The sequence below is a fragment of the Nannospalax galili genome, unplaced genomic scaffold (genome assembly GCF_000622305.1).
Source record: "Nannospalax galili isolate Female #2095 unplaced genomic scaffold, S.galili_v1.0 scaffold566, whole genome shotgun sequence".
NCBI classification, from domain to species: domain Eukaryota; kingdom Metazoa; phylum Chordata; class Mammalia; order Rodentia; family Spalacidae; genus Nannospalax; species Nannospalax galili.
This window is the reverse complement of record NW_008355811.1, coordinates 726,905-742,231: the sequence shown is the minus strand read 5'-3', so window position 1 is coordinate 742,231 and position 15,327 is coordinate 726,905. Positions and strand designations below refer to the sequence as shown.

The 15,327-nt window shown below is 42.7% G+C and overlaps 1 protein-coding gene and 1 pseudogene across 14 annotated transcripts in view; one reads left to right on the top strand and one right to left on the bottom strand.

Moving 5' to 3' along the window:
• Ep400 (E1A binding protein p400) overlaps window positions 1–15,327 on the top strand; it is a 152,902-nt gene that overhangs the window by 16,042 nt on the left and 121,533 nt on the right. For 9 of the 14 annotated variants that reach the window (XM_029556478.1, XM_029556474.1, XM_029556476.1 and 6 more), the window contains 2 exons: window positions 804–2,176; window positions 3,837–3,947. In XM_029556478.1, the coding sequence (XP_029412338.1) occupies window positions 839–2,176; window positions 3,837–3,947 (1,449 nt within the window). In that variant the 5' untranslated portion in view covers window positions 804–838. The remainder of the gene's footprint in view (window positions 1–803; window positions 2,177–3,836; window positions 3,948–15,327) is intronic. The other 5 variants (XM_029556479.1, XM_029556477.1, XM_017803365.2 and 2 more) reach the window with 1 other exon arrangement.
• Window positions 8,337–8,733, bottom strand: LOC108491792 (annotated as a pseudogene).

Genomic DNA, 15,327 nt, shown 5'->3' with positions numbered 1-15,327 from the left:
GAGTGCTGGGATTAAAGGCGTGTGCCACCACGCCCAGCTATTTTATTTTAATTTAATTTAATTTTATTTTTTTTATTTTTTTGGTCTTTTTGAGACAGGGTCTCCCTGTAGCCCCAGCTGTCCTGGAACTTATTATGTAGACCAGGCTGGCCTTGAACTCACAGAGATCTGCCTGCCTCTGCCTCCCGAGTGCTGGGATCAAAGGCATGTGCCACCATGCCTGGCTCTTTCTGTTATTTTTGAGATAGGGCCATCCTGTAGCCCCGGCTGGCCTGGAACTCTCTGTCTCTCTATGTAGAACAGGCTGGCCTCAAACTCAGAGACCTGCCTGCCTCTGCCTCCAAAGTGCTGGGTTTAAAGGTGTGGGCCACATGCCCAGCTTCTCTTGGTTTTCTTTCCTTTGGACATCTTTTTTTTTTTTTTTTTTGGTCTTTTTGAGACAGGATCTCCCTGTAGCCTCAGTTGTCCTAGAACTCACTGTGTGGACCAGGCTGGCTTTGATCTCACAGAGATCCACCTGCCTCTGCCTCCTGAATGCTGGCATTAAAGGCGTGCGCCACCACACCCAGCCATCCTTTGGACATCTTGAATGGAAGAGGGGAGATGGGGAAAGGAGTTATAGGTATGTAAGTGGCTGTCTGCCTACTGTTTGATGTGAAATGATAAGAGATGCCATTGCTTGATTCAGATGCCAATGGGAACATATGTATCTTTCCAGTGCTACTAAGTATAATTATACTAAACAGTAATCATATGATCCTATCTACCCTCCAATGACTTGATTTTAATTTTAATTTTTCTAGGGGAACAATACATTGGATAGAAAAGGGAGGTGATAATGCACCATGGCAGTGGTCCTCAGAATGTCCAGCATCAACTTCAGCGGTCCAGGTCCTTCACAGGGAGTGAAGAGGATCAGCCAGCCCATCCTAACCTGCCCCCATCCCCTGCTGCGCCTTTTGCTCCATCCGCCAGTCCATCTGCACCCCACTCTCCCGGGTACCAGATACAGCAGCTCATGAGCAGGAGTCCTGTGGCTGGGCAGAATGTGAACATCACATTGCAGAATGTTGGCCCTGTTGTGGGAGGAAACCAGCAGATCACCTTGGCCCCTCTGCCACTGCCCAACCCTACTTCTCCAGGTTTTCAGTTTGGTGCGCAGCAGAGGCGCTTCGAGCATGGCTCTCCATCATACATTCAAGTTACTTCTCCTCTGTCACAGCAGGTCCAGACGCAAAGCCCCACACAGCCCAGCCCTGGGCCAGGGCAAGCCCTGCAGAATGTGCGTGCAGGTGCCCCGGGCCCTGGGCTGGGCATCTGCAGCAGTAGCCCCACTGGAGGTTTTGTAGATGCCAGTGTGCTTGTAAGGCAGATCAGCTTAAGCCCATCCAGTGGTGGGCACTTTGTATTTCAGGAGGCACCAGGCCTCACCCAGATGGCCCAGGGAGCTCAGGTTCAACTCCAGCATGCAGGAACTCCCATCACGGTTCGAGAACGGAGACTCTCCCAACCTCACACACAGTCTGGAGGCACTATACACCATCTGGGGCCTCAGAGCCCTGCAGCTTCAGGAGGCACTGGACTGCAGCCTCTGGCCAGCCCAAGCCATATCACCACAGCCAGCCTGCCACCCCAGATCAGCAGCATCATTCAGGGCCAGTTGATCCAGCAGCAGCAGCAAGTGCTTCAGGGACAGCAGCTGAGCAGACCTCTAGGGTTCGAGAGGACACCTGGTGTGCTGCTCCCTGGTGTTGGGGGGCCTTCAGCATTTGGGATGACATCTCCACCGCCACCCACCAGCCCTTCCAGAACCACCATGCCCCCAGGCCTTTCCAGTGTGCCTCTTACTTCTATGGGAAGCTCAGCACTGAAGAAGGCTCCCAAGAAGTTGGAGGAGATCCCACCAGCCTCCCAGGAGATGGCACAGATGAGGAAGCAGTGCCTGGACTACCACTACAAGGAGATGGAGGCACTCAAGGAGATCTTCAAGGAGTACCTGATCGAACTGTTCTTCTTGCAACATCTTCAGGGGAACATGATGGATTTCCTGGCTTTTAAGAAGAAGCACTATGCCCCTTTGCAGGCGTATCTTAGGCAGAATGATTTGGACATTGAAGAGGAGGAGGAGGAAGAGGAGGAAGAGGAAGAAGAAAAATCTGAGGTTATCAATGATGAGGTAAGAAACAGCATTTTAGTAGTCTAGAAGATCTATATGAAGCTAAGTAGAGTGTGTGCAGCAGTAAACTAAAGTACAGTGTGAGCCTGGGGTATCACAGGTTTGCATGTCAAGTGAGGAGTAAAGTACATTTTCTTTCTTCATGGAGGAAGAGCTACTTTAGTATAGCTCTGTTGGAAGGAAGGTACAGGACTGTGTTGTGACTAATGCCTTGCAGAATCAGGTGTTATTGGGAACCAGAACCCATCTTGGGCAGAGAGCTCAGCTGGTGCCATCTAGGCTCCTCAACCCTCTGTCTGGGTACGTAGCCCTTTAATAATAAGACTGTTGGCAAGCACACCAGGGAAGTTCTCCCAGAGCAGTGAAGCTTAACACCTCTCTCCTGATTTCTGGTTTCACTGTGATTTTACATAGGTCTTTCTATAAAAACAAGGTTTTTAAACAAGGGATTTAAGTTGCCAGCTGTAATTAGAAACCACTAGATAATATTTTTATGGTATCTTCATCATTAAAATGCAGTTACTGTGTCAAACAACTACAATAATTTTTTTTTTAGTTTTTAGTTGCAGTCTTAGATATGAGAACTTTTTTTGGCGGCGGGGGGGGGGGGGTCTTAATTTTTGAGGCAGGGTTTCCCTGTAGCCCCAGCTGTCCTGGAACTCACTATGTAGACTAGGCTGGCCTTGAACTCAGATCCTCCTGCCTCTGCTTCTCAAGTGCTGGGATTAAAGGCGTGCGCCATCACGCCTGCTGAGATTATATTTTAAACTCACACTTTGCAAGCACCTATGGACTGATACTTAAAACAGACCCTTTTGTAGACAGTTTATTTTTTGGGTTCCCAGAATGCTGCACAGTACTCCCCTCTGCCCCCCAGCACAGTGGTTCTGAGGTTCTCTTAGGTATGCTTCCTGGATGCCAGGGTTTTAGTGACCTGTACTGTGATGCACTGTGTTTTGTGCCTTTGTCTTGTGTAGTGTTTATTTTGTTGGTGGAGCTTATTGTTTTATGACATAGCTAAAGTAATTTAAATTGCTCTTAGCCCTTTGGCAAAGAAACCTGTTTTTGGTGAACAAAAGTTTGTCTCTGCTCCAGAGTCCTCACTAGCATCTGTGGATGTATCTGTGTGGCTTGGCCATCTGTGTCTTCTTCAACGTCCTTCCTGGGATGGACCATTTTTTGTTATTCAAAAAATCTCAATGATTATTTTGAGGACCTTACCACTAGTGTCATGGAACAGTGAAACTGAGTTCTCTTTGTGTTTGTTACCAATGTTGTCTGTAAACTGAGTCCCCTAATCTGTACTTGTGAATAAACACACAACCCTCACAGCTTCTACTGAAGAAGACCTTTGCTGTGTGACCTATGCGGTAGACTACAGAATACTGTAGCTGTGCAAATGGCTCAAAAAGCCAACTTTAGGGCACTGTCTCCTGTTGCAGAATCTAGGATGTTGCCAGTGACCTAGACTGGAGTTCTGAAGATTGGCAGCTGTTAGATTATTATGCTATGAATCTGTCAGCTCAGTGTCCTATAGGATTTGATGTAAAAACATTTCATTTTAAAACACCTAAATTAGTGAGCTGTCATCAATGAAATTCTAATAATTTTGAGCAGTCTTAAAAATTGTTGCCTTTTTTTCTCAAAATATTTCTCTCAGGTAAAGGTTGTGACAGGCAAGGATGGGCAGACTGGGACTCCCGTTGCTATAGCAACCCAGCTTCCGCCAAATGTTTCTGCTGCTTTTTCATCCCAGCAGCAACCGTTTCAGGTACTTTTTGATGGTTCTAAATTGTAGTCTCATCCCAAACGTTTCCTTCATCCAGATATTTTAACCTTCAATTTACTATTTGCTCTTTGGCATTTTTTTCCAGAGCCCATTCCTTATTTTAAAAAGTCAAAGTCTTTCTGCATATACAGTTCTGAAATTCAGTTGCATGAGTGAATGACAACCCAGACCTCATTGCATTATTTTCTGTGTATCTGCAATGTGGTAGTAGCTTTTAGTGTGCATGTCATCTAATATTCAAAGTCCTGTTGATTGTATGCTCAGGATTCCTTGTGTGCCGTGTTTTAATGTTTGTTCTTTCTTGTGTCTTACCTGTATTTTGAAAACAGTGCAAAACAGAACAAGTGAAAAGACAGGAGCAGGTGATAAATTATTTTCCTTAGCTGGAGGAAATAACTGTTATGAATCACCCAGAGGTCACCAGGTCTGGAGCTTCTTAGTGGAGGAGACGAGAATGCAGTAGTAACGCCAGGCTTCCACCTACATGCTAAGTTCTAGGAGCTTTGGAGTAGATTGTGTTGGGTTCTGGTTTTGTTCTTTGTGGTATTTTTGTTTTTTAAAATTTTGATAAAATTTCAAGCACATAAAAGTTGGTGTAGTCATACAAGAAACCCCTGTGCCTTTTTTGATTCACTGGAGTTAGCTTTTGTTCCTCTTTATTTCATTCTCATGAATATACTGTGCCAAATGGTATCATGCCCCATGCCCCTTACCCCTAAATACCTCAACTGGTAGATAAGGGTAGACCTTCCAAGTCAAGAGGTACTGGAGTAATCTGGCACTGCTGTGATGGACAGTTGAGATTCAGATTCCATCTTCTGTCTTGGAGAGGCCTTTTATGAATTCTCCCTAGCCCTGGACCCAGTGCAGGATTTCTGTATTCTGTACTTGTCATGCCTCTTTGGCCTTCTTGAATCTGAACTGGTTTCTTGGTCTTTTGTGACCTTGATGTTTCTGAAACATACAGACCAGTTATTTTGTGTAATGTTCTGCAATGCTAGATTATTTGATGCTTCCTTGTGTCATGTTCAGGTCATGTATTTTTTGAGAAGTGACAATATGTCCATCTCAGTATATCATGTCCTGAGGTCATGGTGTCATTGCCCTATGGCTGGTAATATTAACTTTTGAGCACTTTATTGAGGTGGTGGTGTCTACCAGGCCTGTTGAATGCACAGTTATTTTTCCTTTTGTAAGTGATTATATAAATTATGTAAATGTCTTGCATCTCAGTAAACTTTTATCAACTTTTTCTGCCATCTGTTGATGAATTGCATCTGAATCAGTTATTACTGTAAAGATCTCACAGTGGATTCTCTCCCTTCTCTTCCCCTCCTCTTCTCTTTCTTCCTTTACATCCTTCTTTTCTCCTTTCTTTTTGAGGCAGGATCTTACTTTAGCCCAGGCTGACCTGGAACTCACTCTTTAGCCCAGGCTGACCTCAAACTTATATCATTTCTCCTACAAAGTGTTGGGATTGCAGGCGTGAGCCACCAAGCCTCATTTTTTTTTTAAAGTTATAGTTTTTATTTTATGTGTATGAGTGGGTTTTTTTTGTCTTTTTTGAGACAGCGTCTTCCTGTAGCCCCAGCTGTTCTGGAACTCACTATGTAGATCAGGCTGGCCTTGAACTCACAAGAGATCCACCTGCCTCTGCCTCCCAAGTGCTGGGATTAAAGGTGTGTGCCATCATGCCCAGCTTGTTTTGGTTTTTGAGATAGGTTTTCACTATGCAGCCCTGGCTGGCCTGAAACTTGCTGTGTAGACCAGGCTGGCCTCAAACTCACAGAGATCACTTGCCTCACAGGGATCTACCTACCTCCTGAATGCTGGAATTAAAGGCCTGTACCATCCCTGGAATTTTGTTTGTTTAGTTTTTTTGAGACAGGTTCTCATACTGTGTAGCCCTGGCAGTACTAGAACTCACTATGTAGACTAGGCTGGCCTCAGACTCACAGAGATCTGTCTGCCTGACTTATACCTTTAATTTTTGCCTGCTTGTATGTAAGTTTACCATGTTTGTGCAGTGCCCACAGAAGCCAGAAGAGGGTGTCGGATTCCGTGGAAGTGGAGCTTTTACTGATGTTGTTAGCTGCCATGTAGGTACTGGGAACTGAATTTGGGTCCTCTGCAAAAGCAACCAGTGCTCTTAACTGCTGAGCCATCTCTCCAGGACCACCTCCCCCATCCCCCTTTAAAAATAAAATACATGGTCTTAAGTAGCCCTGACTGGCCTCAAACTTATATGTAGCCAAAGACAGCCTTGAACTGATACTCCTACCTTCTCCCACATGCTGGGATGACAGGCATGTGCCACTATCTCTGTGAGTTCAAGGCCAGCCTGGTCTACATAGCAAGTTCCAGGCCAGCTGGGGCTACAGGAAGACCTGTCTCAAAAGACCCCCCAAAAAAACCAACTTTGGGTCGGGCATGGTAGCGTACACCTTTAATCCCAGCACTTGGGAGGCAGAGCCAGGTGGATCTCTTATGAGTTCAAGGCCGGCTTGGTCTACATAGTGAGTTCCAGGCCAGCTGGGGTTACAAGGAGATCCTGTCTCAAAAAATCAAAAACAAAAACAACCCAAATTTTAAGTTTTTATTTTGTGTATATGAGTGTATTGCCTGCTTGTATGGAAGTGCACCTGTGTGGTGCAATGCTCATTGAGGTCAGAAGAGAGCATCAAATTCCCCTGGAACTGGAGTTGTGGACAGTTGTTAGCTGTCATGTGGGTACTGGTAATTGAACCCAGGTCCCCTTGCAAGAGCAGCCAGTGCTCTTAACTGCTGAGCTATTGCTCCAGCCCTGTTTTTTTTTCTTATTCTTTTTTCATTTTATTAGTTAACTGGTTATTAGCTTTCTATTTTCTTCTAATGTTACAGTCATATGTAGATAACTTATTTTAATCGGTGAGTTACATGACACTCTAAGTACTTCTTTGTTTTTGTCTATTTGAACACTCAGTAATATTCACTCTTCATTGGTCTAGAGTTGTGTGTTGACAAACCACATAATTGTGCACTGCCCAACGCAGTCAAGAAACAATAGTTTCAGGGCTGGAGAGATGGCTTAGAGGTTAAGAGCACTGGCCCACTCTTGCAGAGGACCCTGACATTGCACGACATGGGTGCATTTATGTACATGCAAGCAATATACTCATACACATAAAATAAAAATAGTTAATATTTTAAAAAAGAAACAACAGTTTTATCACCCCTAAAACTTCCCTCACACCTTGTATAGTACATGTAGTCTGACCTCTTCCCACCTTGGCACTTGCCCTCTAACTTGTAAGTTTGCACCTTCTCCAGGTTGGGGTATGGTGAAATCATGGAGCAACTTTCTAGCCTGGCCCTTTCATGCTCCATGGTGTTGCCTGTGGTTTCTTCTGATAACCGAATGCTGTAACTCTTACTTGATATTTAGGCCCATAATCTGCCACCTTAGGTTCCCTGTATTCCAAAAGAAGTTAGGAAACAGAAATTGGTGAAGGAAAATGGGTTTGTCTACAGTTTGGCCAAACTAAGGAAAGAATCTAATTTTTCCTGCTGTGGCTATGGCAATTTTAATAATTTATTGAAAAACATAAGAAAAAGGCTATAAGGTTTATAGATTGAGATGGGTTATGTCCTTTCCTTGGGGGAAGGCAGATTGCCCAGGTTACCTCTCCTTTCTCCCTTCTCAGCATAGAGGAGTCTGTTGTGTTTTTATAAGTTAGACTCTTGTACTCCTTGCACAAGTGTGCCTGATGTTCTAGCCTTTCATCTTCTGATGGGTAGTTGGGGTGTTTCTGTTTTAGGAATTCACAAATAAAACTGTGATTTACAAATAAAGTTGTTTACACACATCATTTTGTGTGAACACAGGCATTCATTTCATTGGTGTGAATACCTGGGAGTCAGATTATTGGTCTCATGTCAAATGTATGTTCAACTTTATAGGAAAGGACTAAACTTTTCCAGTGTGCCGATGAGGTTTTCTTCTCGGCAGCAGTATGAGAGTTTTGTTTTCCCTGCTGCTTCACAGTATCATCTATTGTGCATTTCCTTTTTTAGTCACTGATAGTTTTCAGACTGACAGCCTTGAGCAGCTTTCCTATGTTTGTTGATGAAGTATCTGTCTCAATCATATTTTTCCCAATAAATTGTTTGGCTTATTGTTGTATTTGGAAACTTTGCATGACATAGATACCAAACATTTTAAAAAATTTTATTTTTTGAGAATTTCGTACATGAGTAATTTATTTCTATCATTTCTACCCTCCTATTCTCCTTTCTGATTTCTCCCATATCCCCACCCACTCCCTCTTAATTTCTTGTCCTCTTTATTTTTCCCACTGAGGCATGTTTTATTTACATGTATGTTTTACATCCCTAGAAAAAGAATCCCGGGATTTTCCCTCCTGTGTGTTTTCATTTTTGTCTTGCTTCTTCATGGTCCATGATGTCAGCTGAGGTTCTCAGTACAGTGAAACCAAACTAGCAGAATAGGTCAGATACTCTGCCATTTTTCTAGTTTTTTGAGCTGCACATCATATCTAGGGCAGATCATGCCACACATGTTTAATTTGCCTGTGAGGTTTACAGCAGTTTTCCCAGCTCTTTGATCATCAGTGATTTCAAATTGGCTGATGTAGCCATGCTTCATTACGACAGTAAGGTGGTGGATGATGACTTTGAAGCATGGCCTGGTGAGGACCTGGCTTTTGCCCCTCTTCTCAGCATTAGTGAAACTCTTGAGAGCATCCACAAAGAAGTTTATATGTACCATGATGGTGGCAAGGAAAGATGGTGTAAAGAGCCTTCTTTATTATTGTCGTGTATACATACATACATTTATAAATATACTACATATAAGTACATATAAATTCACTGAGCCCATTTAGTGATGTTTGTTTACGTATGTTTAGGGCTGACCTCTTGGAATTGGATAACTTATCAGGGAGCTTGTCCCTGGAGAAAACTGATTCTCCTTCCCTTAGCATCCATTGTTTGCCTGTACCTCTTCATCTAGAGGTGGGACCCTGTGAAATTTCCCCTAACCACTTTGGCATGTCAACTGGTAGGTCTTAGACAACCATACTGTGGAGATTTCAAGGATGCAGTTTTGCTATCATGTCTAGAATGTATTAACTAGCAGCAGGTGCCCTGTTCCTCTAGGTCGTGCAGTTTTTACTCTTTTTTTTTTTTTGGTCTTTTTGAGACAGGGTCTCCCTGTAGCCCCAGCTGCCCTGGAACTATGTAGACCAGGCTGGCCTTGAACTCACAGAGATCCGCCTGCCTCTGCCTCCTGAGTGCTGGGATTAAAGGCGTGTGCCACCATGCCTGGCAGTCTTAATACCAAAATTTTTTATCAAATAGTGCCGTGCTATTTGCAAATTTTTCTTGACTCTGTGGTTTTTTCCTCAACACTATCTTTAGTAGAGAAAATACTTAAAAATTTGATGAAGTTAGGGATGGAGAGGTGGCTCAGTGGTTATGAGCACCATTTGCTCTTACAGAGGAGCCAGGCTTGATTCCCTGCACCCACATGGTGGTTAACAACCATCTGTAACTCCAGTTCTAGGAGATCTGACACCCTCTTCTGACCTCAGGCATTGTTCAACTTACATGCATGCATGCATTCGTACACATAAAAATTAATAAAAATTTAACAATATTTTATTTTGTGCATATTGCCTACATGCATATTGTATTGCCTACATGTTCCAGTTCCAGGGAATCTGACACCCTCTTCTGACCTCTGTGTGCATTACATGACACAAGTGCACTTATACACCTATAGGCAATACACTCTTACAAAATAAAAAATAATAAATAAAATATTTAAAAAATTTATTTATAGGCCAGGCGTGGTAGTGTATACCTTTAATCCCAGTACTCAGGAGGCAGAGGCAGACAGATCTCTGAGTTTGAGGCCAGCCTGGTCTATATATCAAGTTTCAGTCCAGCTGGGGCTATAGGGAGACCCTATCTCAAAAAAAGAAAAAAAGTCCAAAAAAATTTTATTAATTTTTATGTGTATGAATTCATGCATCTAAGTGTACCTGTGTTGTAAAATGCCTGAGGAAGTCCGAAGAGGGTGTTGGATCCCCTGGAACTGGAGTTATGGACAGTTGTTAGCCACCATGTGGGTGCTAGGAATCAAACCTGAGTCCTCTGCAAGAGCAGTCAGTGCTCTTAACCGCTGAGCCATCTCTCCAGTCCCATAAATAAAACATTAAAAAACATTTTCATGATGTCAGATTTAACTGTAAAAATTTTTTTATTGTATTTATTTTTTTGAGACAGGTTCTTAGCCCTGGCTGGACTGGGACTCACTATGTAGACCAGAAGATGACCTCAAATTCATAGAGAGATGGCTGCTTCTGTCTCCTGAGTGCTAGAATTAAAGGTGTATGCCACCATCTGGTCTTAACATTTTTTTTAGTGGATTGTGCTCGCAGTTGATCTTAGCCAAAAGGCCTAAGAAGTGATAGATTACGCTTCTGATATCTTAGAGCTCTGCCCAATCCAAGGTCACAAAGGTCTGTGCTTCCTTCTGGAAGTTCAGTAGTTTCACATTTAGGCCTGTGTTCCATTTTCAGTAAAGTTCTGTGTAGTGTGACAGATGTTTGTAGATAGTAGGTTTTTGCTATGGATGTTTTAGTTCTGGTGAGAGGTCTTACACACACACACACACACACACACACACACTTTTTATATTTATGCATTTTATGCTTGTGTATATGTGTGTATGTATGTTGGTGTGCACACATACCATGGCACTCATGTGGAGGTCAGGATAACTTGCAGGAGTTGGTTCTCTCCTTCCACCTTGTGGGTCCTGAGGATTGAATTTAGGTTGTCAGGCTTGGTTGCCAGGTGCCTTACTGCTGACCCAGACAATGTGAATTCTCACCTTTGTTCTTTTTCTTTAGCTGTTTTGATCCTTGTATTTCCTTTCCCTTTTCCTATAGATTTCACAATAGATTTGTTGATATCTGTAAAGCATCCTGCTGAGATTTGATGAGGATTGCATTTGTTGACCTGCTTGGGGTTAACTGATGACAGGACCACACTGTCTTTCAGGTCTTCAATATGATGTTTCCCCATGTGTAGGTTTTTGATTTCCTTGACTAGTGTTTTGTAATTTCTAGCATGCTAATACTATTTGTGAGTTTGAAAGGTTTATGTATAATAGTTTTTTGTTACTACTAATAGTACTTAAAAACAATTCCTAGCTGCTCATTGTAAGCACATAGAAATACAGTGGACTATTCCAACCTGTGTTCTGCATCCTTGCTAAGCTCATTGATTAGCTCATTGATTAGTTTTTGAAGCTTCTTTGTGGATGCTGTGGGATTTGTGGAGAAGCATGCCTGCTTTTCTGTTTGCTGTGTGGGCCAGAACTTCAGTGTGACAGTGTCTCATAGAAGTGGGAACCCAGACTTACTGCCCTGTTCTTAGGGAAGCATTCCTCCTCCACCAGGATGAGGTTAGGAGCTGACAGTTTGCAGATGCCCTTTTTCAGCTAGGGAAATTCCTTTTTCATTTATTAGTAGATACTCAGTTTCTGTTAAATGATGTTTCCATGTCTATTGGTGCGATTTGTGATTTTTCTTCTTTATTGTAAATAAGGTGACTTATTGTAAATTGTGGAATACTTTATAAGCAGGGAGTACATAGTTTTAAGAGCTTGCTGAGTTTTGACAAATGCATACTCCTGTGTAACCCACATAGTGCTCACCATGTTTGCTCTTCTCACTCTGAGGCCACATGTTCCTTGCCAGCAGCTACTGCCCAGTGTCTTTCTGCAGTTCTCTCATTCATTTTGATGCTCAGGGTATTTGTAATTGACTGCCTGGGCCTTCTTCAAGCTGGCTGCAGTGTACTTTGACATGTCCCTATCACCTTATGGTACGAGTTAGGATTCAACTTTTGGGTGGAGTGTGGTCGTGTATCTAATTCTAGCACTTAGGATTCAAAAGGCAGGAGATTGTTGCAAGTATGAGACTAGCTTGGTCTACATAGTGCGTTCCAGGCCAGTCAGGGCTACCTAGTGTGACCCTGTGTCAAGAAAAAAAAATTACCTGTTTGTTCCTTGTTCTAACCTTAGGATCAGCCATTTTTCCAAGGAGCTTGTCTCTTTTTTTGAGGGAAATAATAACTTGATTCTGCTATTTGTGCACTCATTGTATTGAGTTTAAAGGTCAATCTTTTAAAAATACTTTATTTATTTATGTATATGTCTATGTGAGTGAATATTGTATGTGCGGGTACTAGCAGAAGTCAGAAGAGGGTGTCAGATCCTTTGGTGTTGGAGTAACAGGTGGTTGTGGGCTTTCTGACATGGGCGCCCGGAATTCAGGTTCTCTGGAAAAGCAGCAAATTCTCAAACTTCTGAGCCATCTCTCCAGCCCCTGAGGAGAAATCTTAAATTAGTAATTGTCAGAAAATTTATCGATGGTAATCTTTCCTGCCAGTATTTGGAGGGATGTAATATATTAGTACATTTGTATACTATACTGAGGCCTTGTCTGCATAAGAACAGTGGAACTGTGGAAGGTGACAGGTGCCTGCAAATATATGAAAAAGATGATTAGTGTTTTTAGTGCAAACTGAATCACCCAGATTCACTGTTAAATCACCTGATAACTATAGATTAAATTGGATGGCATGCATTGTTGTGAGTGCATGGGATTCTCACTTTTGGTATTGTGCTTGTTCTAGGGATTACAAAACATTTCACTTCACCTGGAAAAGGTGAGTGCTGAACACACCTCTAATCTGGCAATGCAGCCCTGAGGAGTTCTTTAATTTGTGTGCTAGAACATAAGTGTAATGGTGTTCCCAACAGCATTGTGTTAAGCACCTAAAACTCATTATCAAGAAAATGCCTTGATAGCAGCATGGGCCAATGACTGTGTACACCCATGCAGAGTAGTATCAGTCAGAGTGTGCAGTGACTGAGAGAGGGCTGTGTCACAAATGCAAAACTCAGTATGAAGCAGAACCAAACAGAGGTAGGTTGGAGAGAAATCTGTAGGTGATGACACTGTAAGATGTTTTTTCAGGTCTTTTGGCAGTACAGTGGACAATTTAAAAGTGTATGGATTTAAAGTTTTCATTTTGTGTATGTAAAAATTGTGGGGTTGTTTGTTTTTGTTTTGTTTTTTTTTTCAGTCAGGATCTGTGTTGCCCAGATTGGTCTTGAACTCTTGGGCTTAAGTGATCCCCTGTGCCATCATTCCTGACTCAGAGTGATGATTTACTGTACATATAGTGAATTAGTGTGTCTGTCACCTGACATGGTTCCTTGTTTCTCCTTTTTTGGTGAGAATACTTAATTCTTCAACAAATTCAGGTGGTTGGCAGTATCACCAGCTGCTGCCTCCGTGCTATGTGTTTGGTATCCTGCATGTGTTTCATAACTGATAGGTTTTTATTTTATTGTTTTGAGATGGTGTTTCACTGTGTAGCCTTGCTGGCCTGGAACATGCTATGCAGGCTGGCCTAGAACTCACAGAGATCTCTCTGCCTCTTCGCCTCTGCTATGATTAAAAGCATGTGTTATCATGCCCAGTATAACTTGTAGTTTTATACTTCAGCCTCTCAGCTCCTAGGAACTACTATTCTGCTGTTTCTGTTTTTATAAATTCCACCTACGAGTGGTACCTTACAGCTTTTTTTTTTTTTTTTTTTTTTTTGTCTTTTTGAGAGGGGGCACCCCGACCCGCGCCTTCTACACTCTACACAGTGTCCTCTCTTGGCATTGACCACACCAGCCTGCTAGGAGACACCATGGAGAAGATAGCATGGCAGAAAGGGGGCATCTTTAAGGTGACCAGGCGGGCTGGGCAGGAACATGGGAAGCCTTGGCCTTCAAGGCTTGGGGAAGAGGGGTGGGGCAGAACTATTACTGTTCCTAGCCATTGGCAGAGTCTGTATTCTTTTTTTTTTTTGGTCTTTTTGAGACAGGGTCTCCCTGTACCAGCTCTCCTAGAACTCACTATGTAGATAGACCAGGCTGTGGAACTCACAGAGATCCTCCTGCCTCTGCCTCCTGAGTGTGCTGGGATTAAAGGCATGCGCCACCATGCCCGGCTGGATTTTCTTTTTATGGCTGAATACTTAATTACACATGCTTATCTATTCTTTATCTTCTCATCTGTTGGCACACACTTAGCTTGTTTCCATATGTTGACTTCAGTGTGTTCTGGTATACAGGTTCCTTTTCTAGATGCTTATTATGTTTCCTTTAGACATACATCCTGAAATAGGATTGTTGGATCTTAGGGTAGTTTTTGTTGTCCATTATGGCTGTATTTACATTTCTACCAACAGTGTGGAAGGGTTCTATAGGGAAGTTTAGCATACAGCTCCAATAGTGAGGACCTTGGTGGGGAAGGGGGCGAGTGGAGTTTTGATAAGTACGGTGATGGCTTTATTATTGTTCTTTTATTTTTTTTAAATATTTAATTTATTGTGTGTATGCATGCATGCACGTATATGTTTATATATGTATGCATATGTATATATAGACACACTATGATGTGTGTGTGGTGGTCAGAGGACAATTTTTGGGAGCCAGTTCTCTCCTATCTCCACCTCCCATCTTTCTGTAGGAGTGCTGGGATTATGGATGTACAGCCACCACATCTGGCTTTTTATATGGATTCTGGGGATCAACCTCAGGTTGTCCAGTTTGTGCGCTTTGATCCATTGTGCCATCATCCTGTTACTGGTCTTTCAAATGGTATACCATGACTTTCTCTACTTTCCTTCTCAATAGTGTATTGTGAAAAATTTCAAATATACAGAAAATTGGAATGGATTATTCATGGTGTCATACTCAGGTGTTTACTGATTGATTAAAATCACGTACACGTTTCATAATTTTTTGTATGCATATATCATAGTACCCCAGGCACCTTCTTGTTGAGTTACAGATTTTTTTTTGAGACAGGGCTTCCCTGTAGCCCCAGCTGACTGGAAACTCACTATGTAGACCAGACTGACCTCAGTCTGACAGAGATCCACCTATCTCAGCATCCTGAGTGCTGGGATTAAAGGTATGCCCGGTAGAGTTATACATTTTTTTTTTTTTAATGCATTTCACTTTTGTGAGCTGTGGGCAGAAGACAGTTGACCTTGAACTTGTAGCAGTCCCTTTGTTTCTGCCTCCCAAGTGCTGGGATTCCAGATGTATACTACCACACCTGGCTTGTTTCTTTATGTTTTTCTCACTGTTAATAATTATTGAAAAGCTCCTCATACTCATCCGTTTGAGAGCTGCAGTCCATTCAGCTGGTGTTCAGGTTTGGGCTGTTGGTTCCCTCTATGGAAGAGCTCTTAGGGGCAGCATTTGTGAGGCAGGAGAGGG